Raw genomic sequence first — 14,762 nt, 5'->3', positions numbered from 1 at the left:
AGACACTCCTCAGTAAAAGGCACATCACAGCCGCTTGGAGTTTGCCAAAAGGTACCTAAAGGACACTCAGACCATGAGGAACAAGATTCTCTAGTCTGATGAAACCAAGAATGAACTCGTTGGCCTGAATGCCAAGCGTCACGTCTGGAGAAAACCTGGCACCAACCTTACAGTGAAGCATGGTGGTGACAGCATCATGCTGTGGGGATGTTTTTCAGCGGCAGGGACTGGGAGACTAGTCAGGATCGAGGGAAAGATGAATGGAGCAAAGTACAGAGAGATCCTTGATGAAAACCTGCTCCTAGAACTGAAAATAGCTGTGCAGAGACGCTTTCCATCCAACCTGACAGAGCTTGAGAGGATCTGCAGAGAATAATGGGAGAAACTCCCCAAATACAGGTGTGCCAAGCGTGTAGCGTCATATCCAAGAAGACTCGAGGCTGTAATCACTGCCGAAGGTGCTTCAACAAAGTACTGAGTAAAGGGTCTAAATACTTATGTAAATATATATATTTTTTATTTTTATAAATTAGCTAATATTTCTCAAAAAACAATTTTTGCTTTGTCATTATGGGGTATAGTGTGTTGATTGATGAGGGGGGAAAAACGATTTAATCCATTTCAAAATGAGGCTGTGGAAAAAGTCAAGGGCTATGAATGACTTTCCAAATTCACTGTACATGTCTTTAATGTCAGTCTCAATACCCTAATGTCATGTTTGAGCAGGGTGGTGTCGGAACAGGCTGACATTGAGGATGATACTGGCAACATTATTAGTGGGTCGTGACAAGCCAGGCTCCCTGTGAGGAGAGGAAGACGAGCAGAACAGAAGGCAGGATTGATAAATGGATGGATGGCGTGAGATGAGTAACCTTTAGTGGGTAACGTTCTGAGAGAGAGAAGTTTAAAGGCTTCCGCTGCTGTGATGAGACACTCATGATAGTGCTCACAAGTTCAGCCCATCACATCACTTTCATGGAGTGGAGGCCTGGGAGGAGTGTGTGTGTGTGTCTGTCTCTCATCTCACTCTCTCGTCTCTCTCTCATATCTCATCTCTCTCTCTCGTCTCTCTCTCATATCTCATCTCTCTCTCGTCTCTCTCTCTCTCTCGTCTCTGTCTCTCGTCTCCCTCTCTCTCTCTCGTCTCTATCGTCTCTCTCGTATGTCTCTCTCGTCTCTCTCATCGCTCTCGTCTCTCGTCTCTCTCTCGTCTCTGTCTCTCTCTCTCTCTCTCGTCTCTCTCTCTCTCGTCTCTGTCTCTCTCTCTCTCTCGTCTCTCTCTCATATCTCATCTCTCTCTCTCGTCTCTCTCTCATATCTCATCTCTCTCTCGTCTCTCTCTCTCGTTTTTGTCTCTCGTCTCTCTCTCTCTCGTCTCTATCGTCTCTCTCGTATGTCTCTCTTGTCTCTCTCATCGCTCTCGTCTCTCGTCTCTCTCTCGTCTCTGTCTCTCTCTCTCTCGTCTCTCTCTCGTCTCTGTCTCTCTCTCTCTCGTCTTTCTCTCATCTCTCATCTCTCATCTCTCTCTCTCTCTCTCGTCTCGCTCTCATATCTCATCTCTCTCTCGTCTCTCTCGTCTCTGTCTCTCGTCTCTCTCTCTCTCTCTCGTCTCTATCGTCTCTCTCGTATGTCTCTCTCGTCTCTCATCACTCTCATCTCTCGTCTCTCTCTCATCTCTCTCTCTCTTGTCTCTCGTCTCTCTGTCTCTGCTTCATCTCATTTTCGTGTGTGTGTGTGTGTGTGTGTGTGTGTGTGTGTGTGTGTGTGTGTGTGTGTGTGTGTGTGTGTGTGTGAAGATGCTGACAGGCTCAGATGGGCATGGGCTGTGTAGAATTATAAGTGAAAGGGCAGTGTTAGTCAGCACTATGTAGGGTCATCTCTGCACTTCCCACCTCCACTCTGCTGGATTACACCCTCTGGCAGTGCTCCTATCTGGTTTCTTCATCCAACTCTTCCTCCTAATTAGAATCCCACTCTTCTCCTGTCTCGACCTCCTCTTTCTCGTACTTATCATCTTAATTTTTGTTCTACTTCAGTATTTTCCTCCTCTTCCTCCTCCTCTTCACCATACTCTTCCTCTGTCTTCTCCATTTCCTCCTCTTCTTCAATACTCCTTCCTAGGGATTAACACGGGAAACCGGGATCCCGGGATGCGGTGCTAATATTCTCCAATGTGGCACTAATGCAATTCCACAAAATACACAACATGCGCAGCAGAAGATTAACGAAAAATAAAATAGCACATTATCCAAACAGGTTGTTTTATGGAAGCCTTTATCTAAAATAACCAGAGCCTCTTTGAGCTGTCACTGTGACCCTTCAAATTTGATAGGCCTATGAACAGTTCACTACATAGGTATCTCCTGTCCTAAATCCTAGGCTATTTTCCTATCCAGTCCCAATCCCACTGAAACCCTAAATCCTGACTCCTGTCTCACATGACATTTCCTAACTCTATTCTGTAATCCATAGGTTGAATTATCAAAGCACATCTCTCGCCTATGCATGTCAAAATACCGCTGTAACATTTCCCGGGCTTGTCTGCGCTGTCTCGTACTTGGTGCCCATATGAGAGCTTCGGTAGGGAATGTGTGATCAGCAAACAGTATAAGGAGACTGCATTCACGGAGACTGCATTCACGGAGACTGCATTCATGGTAGACGCTGCATATGTCGGCTCAATCGCAAATGACCTTTACATTTCTCAGTGGTGGAAAAAGTGCCCAATTGTCATACTTGAGTAAAAGTAAAGATACCTTAATAGAAAATGACTCAAGTAAAAGTGAAAGTCACCCAGTAAAATTCCTACTTGAGTAAAAGTCAAAAAGTATTTGGTTTTAAATATACTTAAGTATCAAAAGTAAATGTAATTGCTAAAATATACTTAAGTATCAAAAGTAAAAGTAAAAGTATTAAATTCCTTATATTAAGCAAACCATACGACACCATTTTCTTGTTTTTTTGTTTATTTACTGATAGCCAGGGGCACGTTCCAACACTCAGACATCATTTACAAACTAAGCATGTGGGTTTAGTGAGTCCGCTAGGTCAGAGGCAGTAGGGATGACCAGGGATGTTCTCTTGATAAGTGTGTGAATTAGACCATTTTCCTGTCCTGCTAAGCAATCAAAATGTAACGAGTACTTTTGGGTGTCAGGGTAAGTGTATGGAGGAAAAAGTACAGCATTTTCTTTAGGAATGTGGTGAAGTAAAAGTAAAAGTTTTCAAAAATATAAATAGTAAAGTAAAGTACAGGTACCCCAAAAAACGACTTAAGTAGTACTTTCAAGTATTTTTACTTAAGTACTTCACACCACTAAGATTTATATCGCGGAATCTGTAATCCTTCAGCTTTACATAGAGCAGCTAGTCCCCCTTTAAGATACCTTGATATTTAAACTACACTGAGTATACAAAACATTAGGAACACCTTCCTAATATTGAGTTCCACCCCTCCCCCCCTTGCCCTCAGAACAGCCTCAATTACTCGTGGGCATGGACTCTACCATGGACTCTACCTGTATATCTATCTATCTGTAGATATCTATCTGTATAATCATCAACTAGGTTTTGCCAAATATAGGAGATATTTTGTCATTCGTTGAAGTATGTTATCTCGAAAGCTTAGCAACTTTGGTCCTTTGACTTTTGTTTGACTGCCGTTACAAAATTTGTATAATTCGACAACGCTATACTCGTTGTGTGCTCCGGGTGCCCTGAGCGCGCTCTGTGTTCAGCCTACTGCTGAAATGGGCTGAATTAATTGAGGAACATGATAATGCTCTGCATTTATGAACGGCCTGTTTCGCAATTCATAACAATGCCATTGGCGATAGTTACTTTATCATTACTAAATATCAGTTTCATTTGCTCTGAAATCTTTACATAGTGGCGCAGCCAAGCCGGCAATGTGGTGCAGCGCCCCTCTTATTTGGGGAGAACCCTGGCACAGTGACCATATCATTTTTAAAAAATGCTTTGAATGGAGGGGATCACGTGACCCCTGAACGAGATGGCCGCATGAACTAGGAGCTCCGCACAAGTAGTTTCCAATTCCTAATCTTACCTCCACTTCAAGTTTAAACTCATTTAGCTTTAGTCAAAAAGTCATGGCGGCTACAAAAGGCGACACTACAGGTGACATTTTTACCCGGACTGGAGCACTAGCGACGGAAAAAGCCTCCAAGAAGCAGCTAGCTTCAGAAAAAGCTAGCGCCATTAGCCAGGAGCAAGAGGACCCGTTCCCCCCCGAGGCCCAACGAAGGCCAACCTCGCACTCTGTCGAAGACATCTTTTCTGAGCTGAGATCCCAACGTACAGAACTCAACACTAAACTAGATGCCATTAACGCTCAGCTCAGTGCGATAAGGGGCAAGGTGACAATCCTGGAAAATGCTTTGCCTGACATAAACAACAAGATAACCATAAACGCGGGGCGCCTGGACGAGGCAGAGGGGCGAATCCTATCCACGGAAAACTTATTGACAAACGCCATGGAAACAATAGCATATGCTAAAAAAAAATAGAGCAGCTGGAAGAGAAAACAGAGGACCTGGAAAACAGGGGGCGAAGGAATAATTGTGTTCTATTAAATCTGGGCGAAAAAGAAGAGGGAAACATGCCACTGATCCGCTACCTGCAAGACAAACTTCCCGAGTGGCTCCACCTGTCCACCGACAGACCCATAGAACTCGAGAGAGCTCACCGAGCACTGAGGCCCCCACCAGCAGCCAGACAACCACCGCGCCCAATCACCATACGTTTCTTGAGATTCACCGACAAGGAACGAGTCCTACAGGCGGCGAAAACCAACACCATTACAGTGGGAAACGCCAAACTCACCTTACTCCAGGACCTGTCAGCTGGAATACGCCGAAAGCGCCGAGAGTTTGACGAGGTGAAGAAATGCTCCATTGACCGAGGCATCTTTAGGGGATTCAAATACCCAAACGAGCTCAGGATTCTTCACCAAGGAGCCCTGCGACACTTCAAAACTCCCGAAGAGGCAAAACGTTTTTTGAAAGACAACCCCGGTCAATGAGAAATGGACCAATGACTAAATACGATTACTATTATTACTAAAGGAGGTAAGACAACATATAGCCGATATCCAAAGACCCACCCGCCCTGCTAAATGTCATTATAGCCGTCTAATCTATATTTATGTTCCTTTAACTGAGAGGGATAGGCTCCATATCATAACCTAGGCCTACTATATGTAGGCTGGCATATTGATTTTATTTTCTCCCATTTTTAATGTGGTCTGGACGGGGGCTACGTTGTCATTTACCCAATGCGGGGCGGAGAGGATGAGGCATTTCTTTGGTGGGGAGGGGGAGACGTTGTGCGTTGCTAACTGTTCCCGGTTTTTTTGTTGTTGTTGGAACACAGAATTGTGACTGAGCGGGGAGGTAATAGATCCAACGGGATATGTCGAGTTGTTTGGGAACTCGGCTGGGGTGTTCAGAGACTGTTATTTTATGTAAACCATGTATTTTCCTTTTATGTGAACGCAGCTGTAACTACTATCCACCTTTACCCAGAGATGACTTGCACTAAAGTTCGATTACTGTTCGATGACGATGACTAGTACCTTAAATCTATTGACATGGAACTGCCATGGTCTAGGTCATGCAATAAAACGGAAAAAGATACTATGTGCTCTAAAAAAGGAAAAAGCAGACATCGCGCTATTGCAAGAGACACACCTCTGTGATGCTGAACATGCCAAACTCCGCAGAGCTTGGGTGGGACAGGTGTATTTCTCATCTTTCAAATCCAACAGTAGAGGCACAGCCATACTTATCCATAAGAATGTTCCATTCATAATTGACAAAAACATATCTGATCCGGAGGGGAGATTTATTTTGATAACTGGGTCACTGTATGGGCAACCAATTACTATCTTAAACATATACGCCCCTAACACAGATACTCCTGCTTTTATGTCGAAAATGATAACCCTGTTCAATGAGCATTGTGTTTCCTTTGGAGTGTTGGCCGGAGATTTTAATTGTACCCTGAACCCAACCCTAGACAAATCATCTCAAGTCCCCACCACAAATCCTAGATCTGCAAAGATGTTGAACTCTCTTACTAAAGAGATGGGACTGATAGATATCTGGAGAGAGACTAATAGCTCATCTATGGACTATACATACTACTCTAATGTCCATAACACCTACTCCCGTATAGATTACATTTTTATCCCAAAGAGTTTCATAAATTCAGCCACGTGTAGAATCGGACCCATAGCGCTTTCGGATCACGCCTTTGTCCACCTCCGCTTTGACCTCTGCAAAAACATCCCGAGGTCAAAGAGCTGGAAATTCAACACCTCCATGCTATCAAACGAAGCATTCCATACATTGGTAACTACATGGATAGACAACTACACACAAGACAACAAAGATTCTCCTGTTTCTCCGGCCACAATGTGGGACGCTGCTAAAGCCACACTAAGAGGGCAGCTAATTGCATATGCTTCCTCTAAGAAAAAAGTAATGGAAGCACACAGGCTAGATCTGGAGAGGGAGCTGGAACGCTGTGAAAAAGTACATAAACAATCCCCAGACAGCACCTCCTGGAGTCAACTTAAAGCAGCCAAAGCCAAACTGAATTTGGACTATACTCGGGAGATTAAAAAAAAAGTTTTCTTTACTAAACAGAAATACCATGAGTATAGCAATAGGCCTAGTAGATTGCTTGCTTATCAATTAAAAAAAGAGCAGTCAGAGCGTACAATTATGGCTATCCGAACAGCAGAGGACGAGGTCACATATGACCCAAAAAAGATCAATTTAACTTTTCATGATTTTTACTGCAAACTATATACCTCTGAGAGAAAACACACGGAGGCAGAACTCCAGTCCTTCCTAGAGGGAATCTCGCTACCTAAACTATCAGAGACCGACCAAGAAGATCTCAACTCCCCCTTCACTCCTGAGGAGATCCTGGAGGCAATTACCTCCATGCCACCTAACAAGTCCCCAGGCCCAGATGGATTCCCCAGAGAGTTCTACAAAGCTTTTTGGCCCCAGCTTAGCCCTATTTTCATGCCAATGCTGGAGGATTTTTGCAAAAACGGAGTTCTCCCAGACTCAATGCACACAGCTCGCATTACAGTGTTGCTCAAAAAAGACAAGGACCCCCTATCCTGCTCCTCCTTCCGGCCCATAAGCTTGTTGGATTTCGACTACAAAATAATTACCAAATTGCTGGCCAAAAGACTAAACACTCTTCTTCCCAAAATAATAAAAGCGGACCAAACTGGATTTATTAGAGACAGATACTCTTCTGATAACATTCGCCGTCTTTTTGATATTATTGATCAAGTAAACGCACAGAAGACCCCTGTCCTGCTGGCTTCACTGGATGCTGAGAAGGCGTTCGACAGGATGGAGTGGAGCTTTCTGTTCTCAGTCTTAGAAAAGTTCAATATGGGCCCAAACTTTATTAAATGGATCAAATCACTATACTCTCATCCAAATGCCATGGTGACTACTAACGGACTGAACTCTGACAGATTCCCTTTGGGACGGGGCACAAGACAAGGGTGCTCGCTATCCCCCCTGCTCTACTTGTTGGGGGCGGAGCCTCTGGCAGAGTTGATAAGGAGCAATCCAAGTATTACAGGTGTTCCTGCAGGCGGCCTGCAGCACAAGATTTCGCTTTACGCGGATGATGTCTTGCTCTACATATCCAACCCTGAGAAATCCCTTCCTCCCATTTTAGACACAATTGCTCAGTATGGCACGTTTTCAGGTTATAAGATTAATTTTAACAAATCCACTGTCTGCCCTCTCAATATTACACTCACCAGTTCTATGAAGACACTATGCCCATTCCAATGGAAGACACAGGGGTTTCAATACCTTGGGATATTCATAACACCAGATCTGAATAGGCTTTTCAAGGAAAATTATCTTCCACTCCTGGATCGAATCAAAAACAACCTCCAAACCTGGATCTCCCCCCAATTAGCTTAGTAGGAAGAATTAATGTAATCTGTATGAACATCCTCCCTAGACTGAACTATTTATTTCAGATGCTCCCATGCTATCTCCCAGCTTCCTTTTTCAAAACAATTAACCAAAGCATCACCAAATTTATATGGGGCAATAAAAAACCTAGGATCAAGCTCTCCACTCTATCGAAACCTGAATCTAAGGGCGGTCTTGCCCTTCCCTCCCTTCAATTGTACTACTGGTCTGCCCAAATCCGCAACATGCTAACATGGATCACAAACAGACAAGAGTCAACGTGGATCCAGATAGAAGCCCAATCCTGTGGTTCATTGCCACTAAGCTCAACTATATTCATTAATAACTTTAGTGAAGTGGGCAACATAGCCAAAACATTTGTGATTTACAGCACCCTACTAGCGTGGAGGGACTGTAAGAAATACCTGGGCATCTCCTCCCAAATATGCTCTCACTCGCCTATAGTAGGCAACCCAGACTTGCCAAAAGCCCTGAGGGATGCCAACTTTAATCTTTGGCATACTCTAGGAATCAGGACCTTTTCAGACCTATTTCATCAGAAGACCACTACACTGAAATCCTTTCAAGAGCTCTGCAGTGAATTCAATGTGCCAAGATCCCATTTTTTTAAATATCTTCAAATTAGACATGTCATCTCCTCATTTACTTCCAAGAGGAGGTTTAGAACTCAGTTGAACGAAGTTGAAACCCTTCTTGTCACAGCACAATCCATTAAAGGCAAAATATCCTATATCTATAGACTCCTTTCTGAGAAAGGAGGCTCCTCCTTTACTCCTTTGAAAATAATCTGGGAAAAGGACCTTGGTCTGACTATCAGTGATGAGTTATGGGCGGAGGTTTGCGACAGGGTATACTGCTCCTCTACTAATGTAAAAATGAAAGAATCGAATTACAAATTTTTGTACAAATTTTATTACACTCCCTTGAGACTCCATAAAATGAAAACAGACATTTCTCCTAACTGTAAAAGATGTACCTCTGAAAGTGGAACCTATATGCATGTATTTTGGAGCTGTAGAGAGATTGCCAGATTTTGGCAATCTATACATACTGCTGCACAGAAAATACTAGATGTACAGTTTGATATGACCCCGTGTCTCTATCTTCTTAATGCCCAGCAGGACTTTGTTCTTGATCCTGACAGAGAAAATTTGCTCATGACCATTACATACTTTGCTAAGAAATGTATCCTTCTATTGTGGGCCTCTAGTACCTCTCCTACATTTAAAATGTGGATTGACCAGATTGTTGACTTTCTCCCTCTTGAAAAACTCACTTATGACCTCCACAAGAGACAGCCCAAGTTTGATAGACTCTGGTCTCCACTACTCCACTATATCTCAAATTGGACAGAGTGAATGGGGGGGATCGGGGAGGTGAGCAGATGCGTGTTGTGTAAGGTGCTGTAAAATCTAAAAACTAATCATTGGCTCGTCATCTCAGCTAAGGCTGGAAATAGCTAATAAGAACCTTGATAGTGCTGCTGCAAGTTCTATATTTTAAATTTTGTTATAATTATTATTTGTGTGTATGTGTGTATGTATGTATATGTATGTATGTATATATGTATATATACATTTTTTTTTTAAATTATTATTATTAATATATATATATTTTTTTTTAAGTCTGTCACATCTGTGAATGTGGAATGTGTTTGGTTGGTTGATTGAAAACTTAATAAAACTTTAAATTGAAAAAAAAAAAAATGCTTTGAATGGCCACTTCTGATTTTTGCGGTATTTCCTGGGATTCCCGTGATAAATATGAAGTATTCCCAGTATTGAAACTTGGTAGATTTTCTGGAAAATATGAATCCCTACTCCTTCCCAGCCTCCTCCTCATAAGCCGACCAGGGATCATCCGTACCCCTGATCGCACAGTGGGTCATGTGCCCTTTGCCCTGCTAGCCTCCTGCTAGCGTTTGTTCATGTCTGAAGCATTTAGCGGTTGTTTGCTAACAGAGAGAGGGAAGGGGTGTGTCTGGCCTGTGAGACAGTTACATAGCTGAGATATTTGGGAAAGAGCAGTGTTGAGTTAACGCTCGAGTGGAGTGGAGCTCCCTTCCCTCTCTCCCTTCTTCCCTTCCTTCCTTCAGTCCCTCCCCTGAGAGAACACATCCATGATGTGCTCTTAAGCTCAGTGGTGTTTGCCTCCACCCTCGGTGGTGTTTGCCTCCACCCTCGGCGGTGTTTGCCCCCACCCTCGGCGGTGTTTTACCAAAGTGTTATATTATCGGGCTGCTTGATTTTCCACTGATATACAAAGACACATTCAACTGAAACCACACTACAACTACGAAGACAAGACTCTGGCTGTGTCCTAATGGCAACCTATTCCCTCTTTAGTTTGCTGCTTTTGAACAGACCCTGCCCAGTGCCATTTTGGATGCACCGTCTCTCCCTTCTGTTGGTCAGTGTCTGTGTGATGTATGATGTCACGGTGTTAATGTTTGATCTGTTTGTGGTTTGTGTTTTGTAGCTCAGTACTTTGCCAGCACCATGATGATAGTGGGTCTGTCTGTAGTGGTGACTGTTCTGGTCCTGCAGTTTCATCACCATGACCCTCAGGGCGGAAAAATGCCCAGATGGGTGAGTCCCGCTCCCAATCTTCATCATATCCCTCATCATTCTTGTTGTTGTTATCATCGTCGTCTTCGTCCACATCGTCATCATCGTCTTCGTCCTCATCATTGTTGTCATCATCGTCATCATCATTGTTGTTATCATCGTCGTATTCGTTCTCATCGTCGTCTTCACCCTCATCGTTGCTGTCATCATCGTCGTCTTCATCCTCATTATTGTTGTCATCATCGTTGTCATCATCGTCGTCTTCATCCTCATTATTGTTGTCATCATCGTTGTCATCATCGTCGTCTTCATCCTCATTATTGTTGTCATCATCGTTGTCATCATCGTCGTCTTCATCTTCATCATTGTTGTCATCATCATCGTCGTCTTCATCCTCATCGTTGTTGTCATCATCGTTGTCTTCGTCCTCATTATTGTCGTCTTCGTAATCACATTGTTGTCATCATCATCGTCATCTTCATCCTCATCATTGTTGTCATCATCGTCGTCTTCGTCCACATCATTGTCGTAATCATTGTTGTCATCATCGTTGTCGTCGTCATCATTGTCATTCACATCACTCATCAACCATCACATATTGTGTGTATATGTGTGTTGCAGTCTCAATCCCCTCTCCATCCCTCTCTCTCTCTCTCTAGGTCAGGGTAGTGCTGTTGAACTGGTGTGCTTGGTTCCTGCGTATGAAACAGCCAGGCGAGGAGCGTAAACCAGCAGGCTACAAATACCGCCACACTCCACAGCACCACTCCAGCGCCAGCTCCATCGAGATGGGACCCATGGGCACCATGACGGGCCTCACCACGCCCCTCTCCCAGGCCCCCTGCGCCACATGCCCCACCGGCACCTCCAACGGCAGCATGAGCCTCTACTTCAGCTACCATGCCATGGAGAGCCCCCGTTGCCCCCCCTCCAGTGATTCAGGCGTGGCGTTGGGGGGGCGGGCCCAAGGGACCCCCTGCGAGGAGGCTGAGCCCCCAGGGGGAGGTGCTGGAGGAGGAGGAAGGGGGTTGATCTTTACTCCTCCTCCGGAGGTCCTTCAGATCCTGGAGGAGGTGTCGTATATTGCCCAGCGCTTCAGGGACCAGGATGAGGAAGTGGCGATCTGCAGCGAGTGGAAGTTTGCTGCTGCCGTGGTGGACAGACTGTGTCTGGTGGCCTTCACTCTCTTCTCCATCGTCGGCACCTTCACCATTCTCATGTCTGCTCCCAACTTCTTAGAGGCCGTCACCAAGGACTATTTAAAGAAATAGTGTCAATATGTTCAACCATATATGCCAGTTTCCCGGACACAGATTAAGCCTAGGCCCGGACTAAGAACCACTTACCATGCTTTTTAGTACACGACTAGGCTTTCTCTGTGTATGGGAAACCAACCTTATGTTCTATCCAGATTACTCTGGAGTATATTTGAGAAAAATTGATTTCATGTAAATAGATGTATACTGTAGATGTATCAATGCAAGGGTTGTCCATAGTCCCTTTCCTCTCCTTAGATCCAGCTTAACTGAGGTTGTTCCTGTGTGTTGCCTTGCCATCCAGATATCTCATTATAATATCAACTCGCCGTTTGAACTTTGGATTCCTGGACCTCCAATCCACGACCTTTAGAACTTTGAACTGTCTTGGACGTTCTGGACTGTTGTCAGCATTATGTAGTGTGGTTAAGGTAACTGTCTATATACAGAGATGTTTCACTGTGACTTTATGAGCTTCTTATTGTTTTTTGACTGTTTTACTTTCACTGTATTGTAAGTTTGTATGTACACACCGTTTACTTTTTGATGGTCGAAGCTAAATAGCATCTAACTCTGTCACGGTTGTAGAAGTGATGTGTTCTCTTGGTCCCAGTTGACATTGTTGTCACGGTAGTAACTGCTTGACGTTGACGGTGCCACTGTGAAAACCTGGAATGATTCATAGACAGAATAGTGACATCGTCATGTAAGACTCACCTGCACGTTAGAAGAGGAATCGGCCTGCAACAACCTGAAACAACAAGAGCTATTGAAACAAGCAACTGGACAAGTGGATACTGAAGAACTGCACTGGCTGCTAGCCTGAAACAACTCCTGCTGAGACTGGGCCTGTGCTAATATGGACACGTAATCCCACCATATATTGGAGAATTACTGTAGATCCATTATTGATCCATTATCCATCTGTTATCATTAGTAGGTGTAATCAGTTTATATGACATAAATGTATCTGTGCTGCATATAGGGGAATGGATATGGTGGTGTTACATTAACATGGAGGATCTCTGTGTCTGTCTGTTGTGATGATATCTAACCTAAATGTAAAGGTTACATGGAGAACACAACAACCCCAGGGAGGTTATTATGACTAAAGATCAAGATATTCTTCCTGTTGATATTGATTGAAACATAATGTGGTTTTACTAATTAGGCATAAAGACCATGGTATATGGAAGCCCTCAGGCCAGACAGTCGATATTGTAAGTAACTGAACTAAACTGCCTGTCATGTTAGAGAGTTAGTCCGTGCATCTATGTTTTTCTATGAATTATCATTGTTACTGTATACTGAACATACCCCCCCCACCCCACAGTCAGAGTCCTCCTCTGTTGTAGCTGTTGTTGTCACACTGCTGTCCTCTTCTTCCTGTGATTTTTTTGCTCTTACCTAATAAATATCCCATATAGCCTAAGATAAGATCAACCTGGACTACTCATATGGACATGAATTGGATAGGAGAGGGGCTGACTGGGTGTATATGGGCTGACTGGGTGGACATGGGCTGACTGGGTGGATATGGGTTGACTGGGTGGATATGGGCTGACTGGGTGTTTATGGGCTGACTGGGTGTATATGGACTGACTGGGTGTATATGGGCTGACTGGGTGTATATGGGCTGACTGGGTGGATATGGGCTGACTGGGTGGATATGGGCTGACTGGGTGGATATGGGCTGACTGGGTGTATATGGGCTGACTGGGTGTATATGGGCTGACTGGGTGGATATGGGCTGACTGGGTGGATATGGGTTGACTGGGTGTATATGGGCTGACTGGGTGGATATGGGCTGACTGGGTGGATATGGGCTGACTGGGTGTTTATGGGCTAATTGGGTGTATATGGGCTAATTGGGTGTATATGGTCTGACTGGGTGTATATGGGCTGACTGGGTGTATATGGGCTAATTGGGTGTATATGGTCTGACTGGGTGTATATGGGCTGACTGGGTGGATATGGGTTGACTGGGTGGATATGGGCTGACTGGGTGTATATGGGCTGACTGGGTGTATATGGGCTGACTGGGTGTATATGGGTTGACTGGGTGTATATGGGCTGACTGGGTGTATATGGGCTGACTGGGTGTATATGGGCTGACTGGGTGTATATGGGCTGACTGGGTGGATATGGGCTGACTGGGTGTATATGGGCTGACTGGGTGTATATGGGCTGACTGGGTGGATATGGGCTGACTGGGTGGATATGGGCAGACTGGGTGTTTATGGGCTAATTGGGTGTATATGGGCTAATTGAGTGTATATGGTCTGACTGGGTGTATATGGGCTGACTGGGTGTATATGGGCTGACTGGGTGTATATGGGCTGACTGGGTGGATATGGGCTGACTGGGTGTTTATGGGCTAATTGGGTGTATATGGTCTGACTGGGTGGATATGGGCTGACTGGGTGTATATGGGCTGACTGGGTGGATATGGGCTGACTGGGTGGATATGGGTTGACTGGGTGTATATGGGCTGACTGGGTGGATATGGGCTGACTGGGTGGATATGGGCTGACTGGGTGTTTATGGGCTAATTGGGTGTATATGGGCTAATTGGGTGTATATGGGCTGACTGGGTGTATATGGGCTAATTGGGTGTATATGGTCTGACTGGGTGTATATGGGCTGACTGGGTGGATATGGGCTGACTGGGTGGATATGGGTTGACTGGGTGGATATAGGCTGACTGGGTGTATATGGGCTGACTGGGTGTATATGGGTTGACTGGGTGTATATGGGCTGACTGGGTGTATATGGGCTGACTGGGTGTATATGGGCTGACTGGGTGTATATGGGTTGACTGGGTGTATATGGGCTAATTGGGTGTATATGGTCTGACTGGGTGTATATGGGCTGACTGGGTGGATATGGGCTGACTGGGTGGATATGGGCTGACTGGGTGTTTATGGGCTAATTGG

At 44.6% G+C, this 14,762-nt stretch overlaps 1 protein-coding gene across 1 annotated transcript in view; it reads left to right on the top strand.

Annotated features, from left to right (window-relative positions):
- LOC139574316 (neuronal acetylcholine receptor subunit alpha-7-like) overlaps positions 1-13,263 on the top strand; it is an 89,428-nt gene extending 76,165 nt beyond the window's left edge. The window contains exons 9-10 of the mRNA XM_071398787.1: positions 10,482-10,591; positions 11,230-13,263. Coding sequence (XP_071254888.1) covers positions 10,482-10,591; positions 11,230-11,841 — 722 coding nt within the window. The 3' untranslated portion in view covers positions 11,842-13,263. The remainder of the gene's footprint in view (positions 1-10,481; positions 10,592-11,229) is intronic.
- Positions 13,264-14,762: the final 1,499 nt, after the last annotated feature.

Source organism: Salvelinus alpinus, chromosome 4 (genome assembly GCF_045679555.1).
Source record: "Salvelinus alpinus chromosome 4, SLU_Salpinus.1, whole genome shotgun sequence".
Lineage (NCBI taxonomy): Eukaryota > Metazoa > Chordata > Actinopteri > Salmoniformes > Salmonidae > Salvelinus > Salvelinus alpinus.
This window is presented reverse-complemented; position numbering and strand designations above follow the sequence as displayed.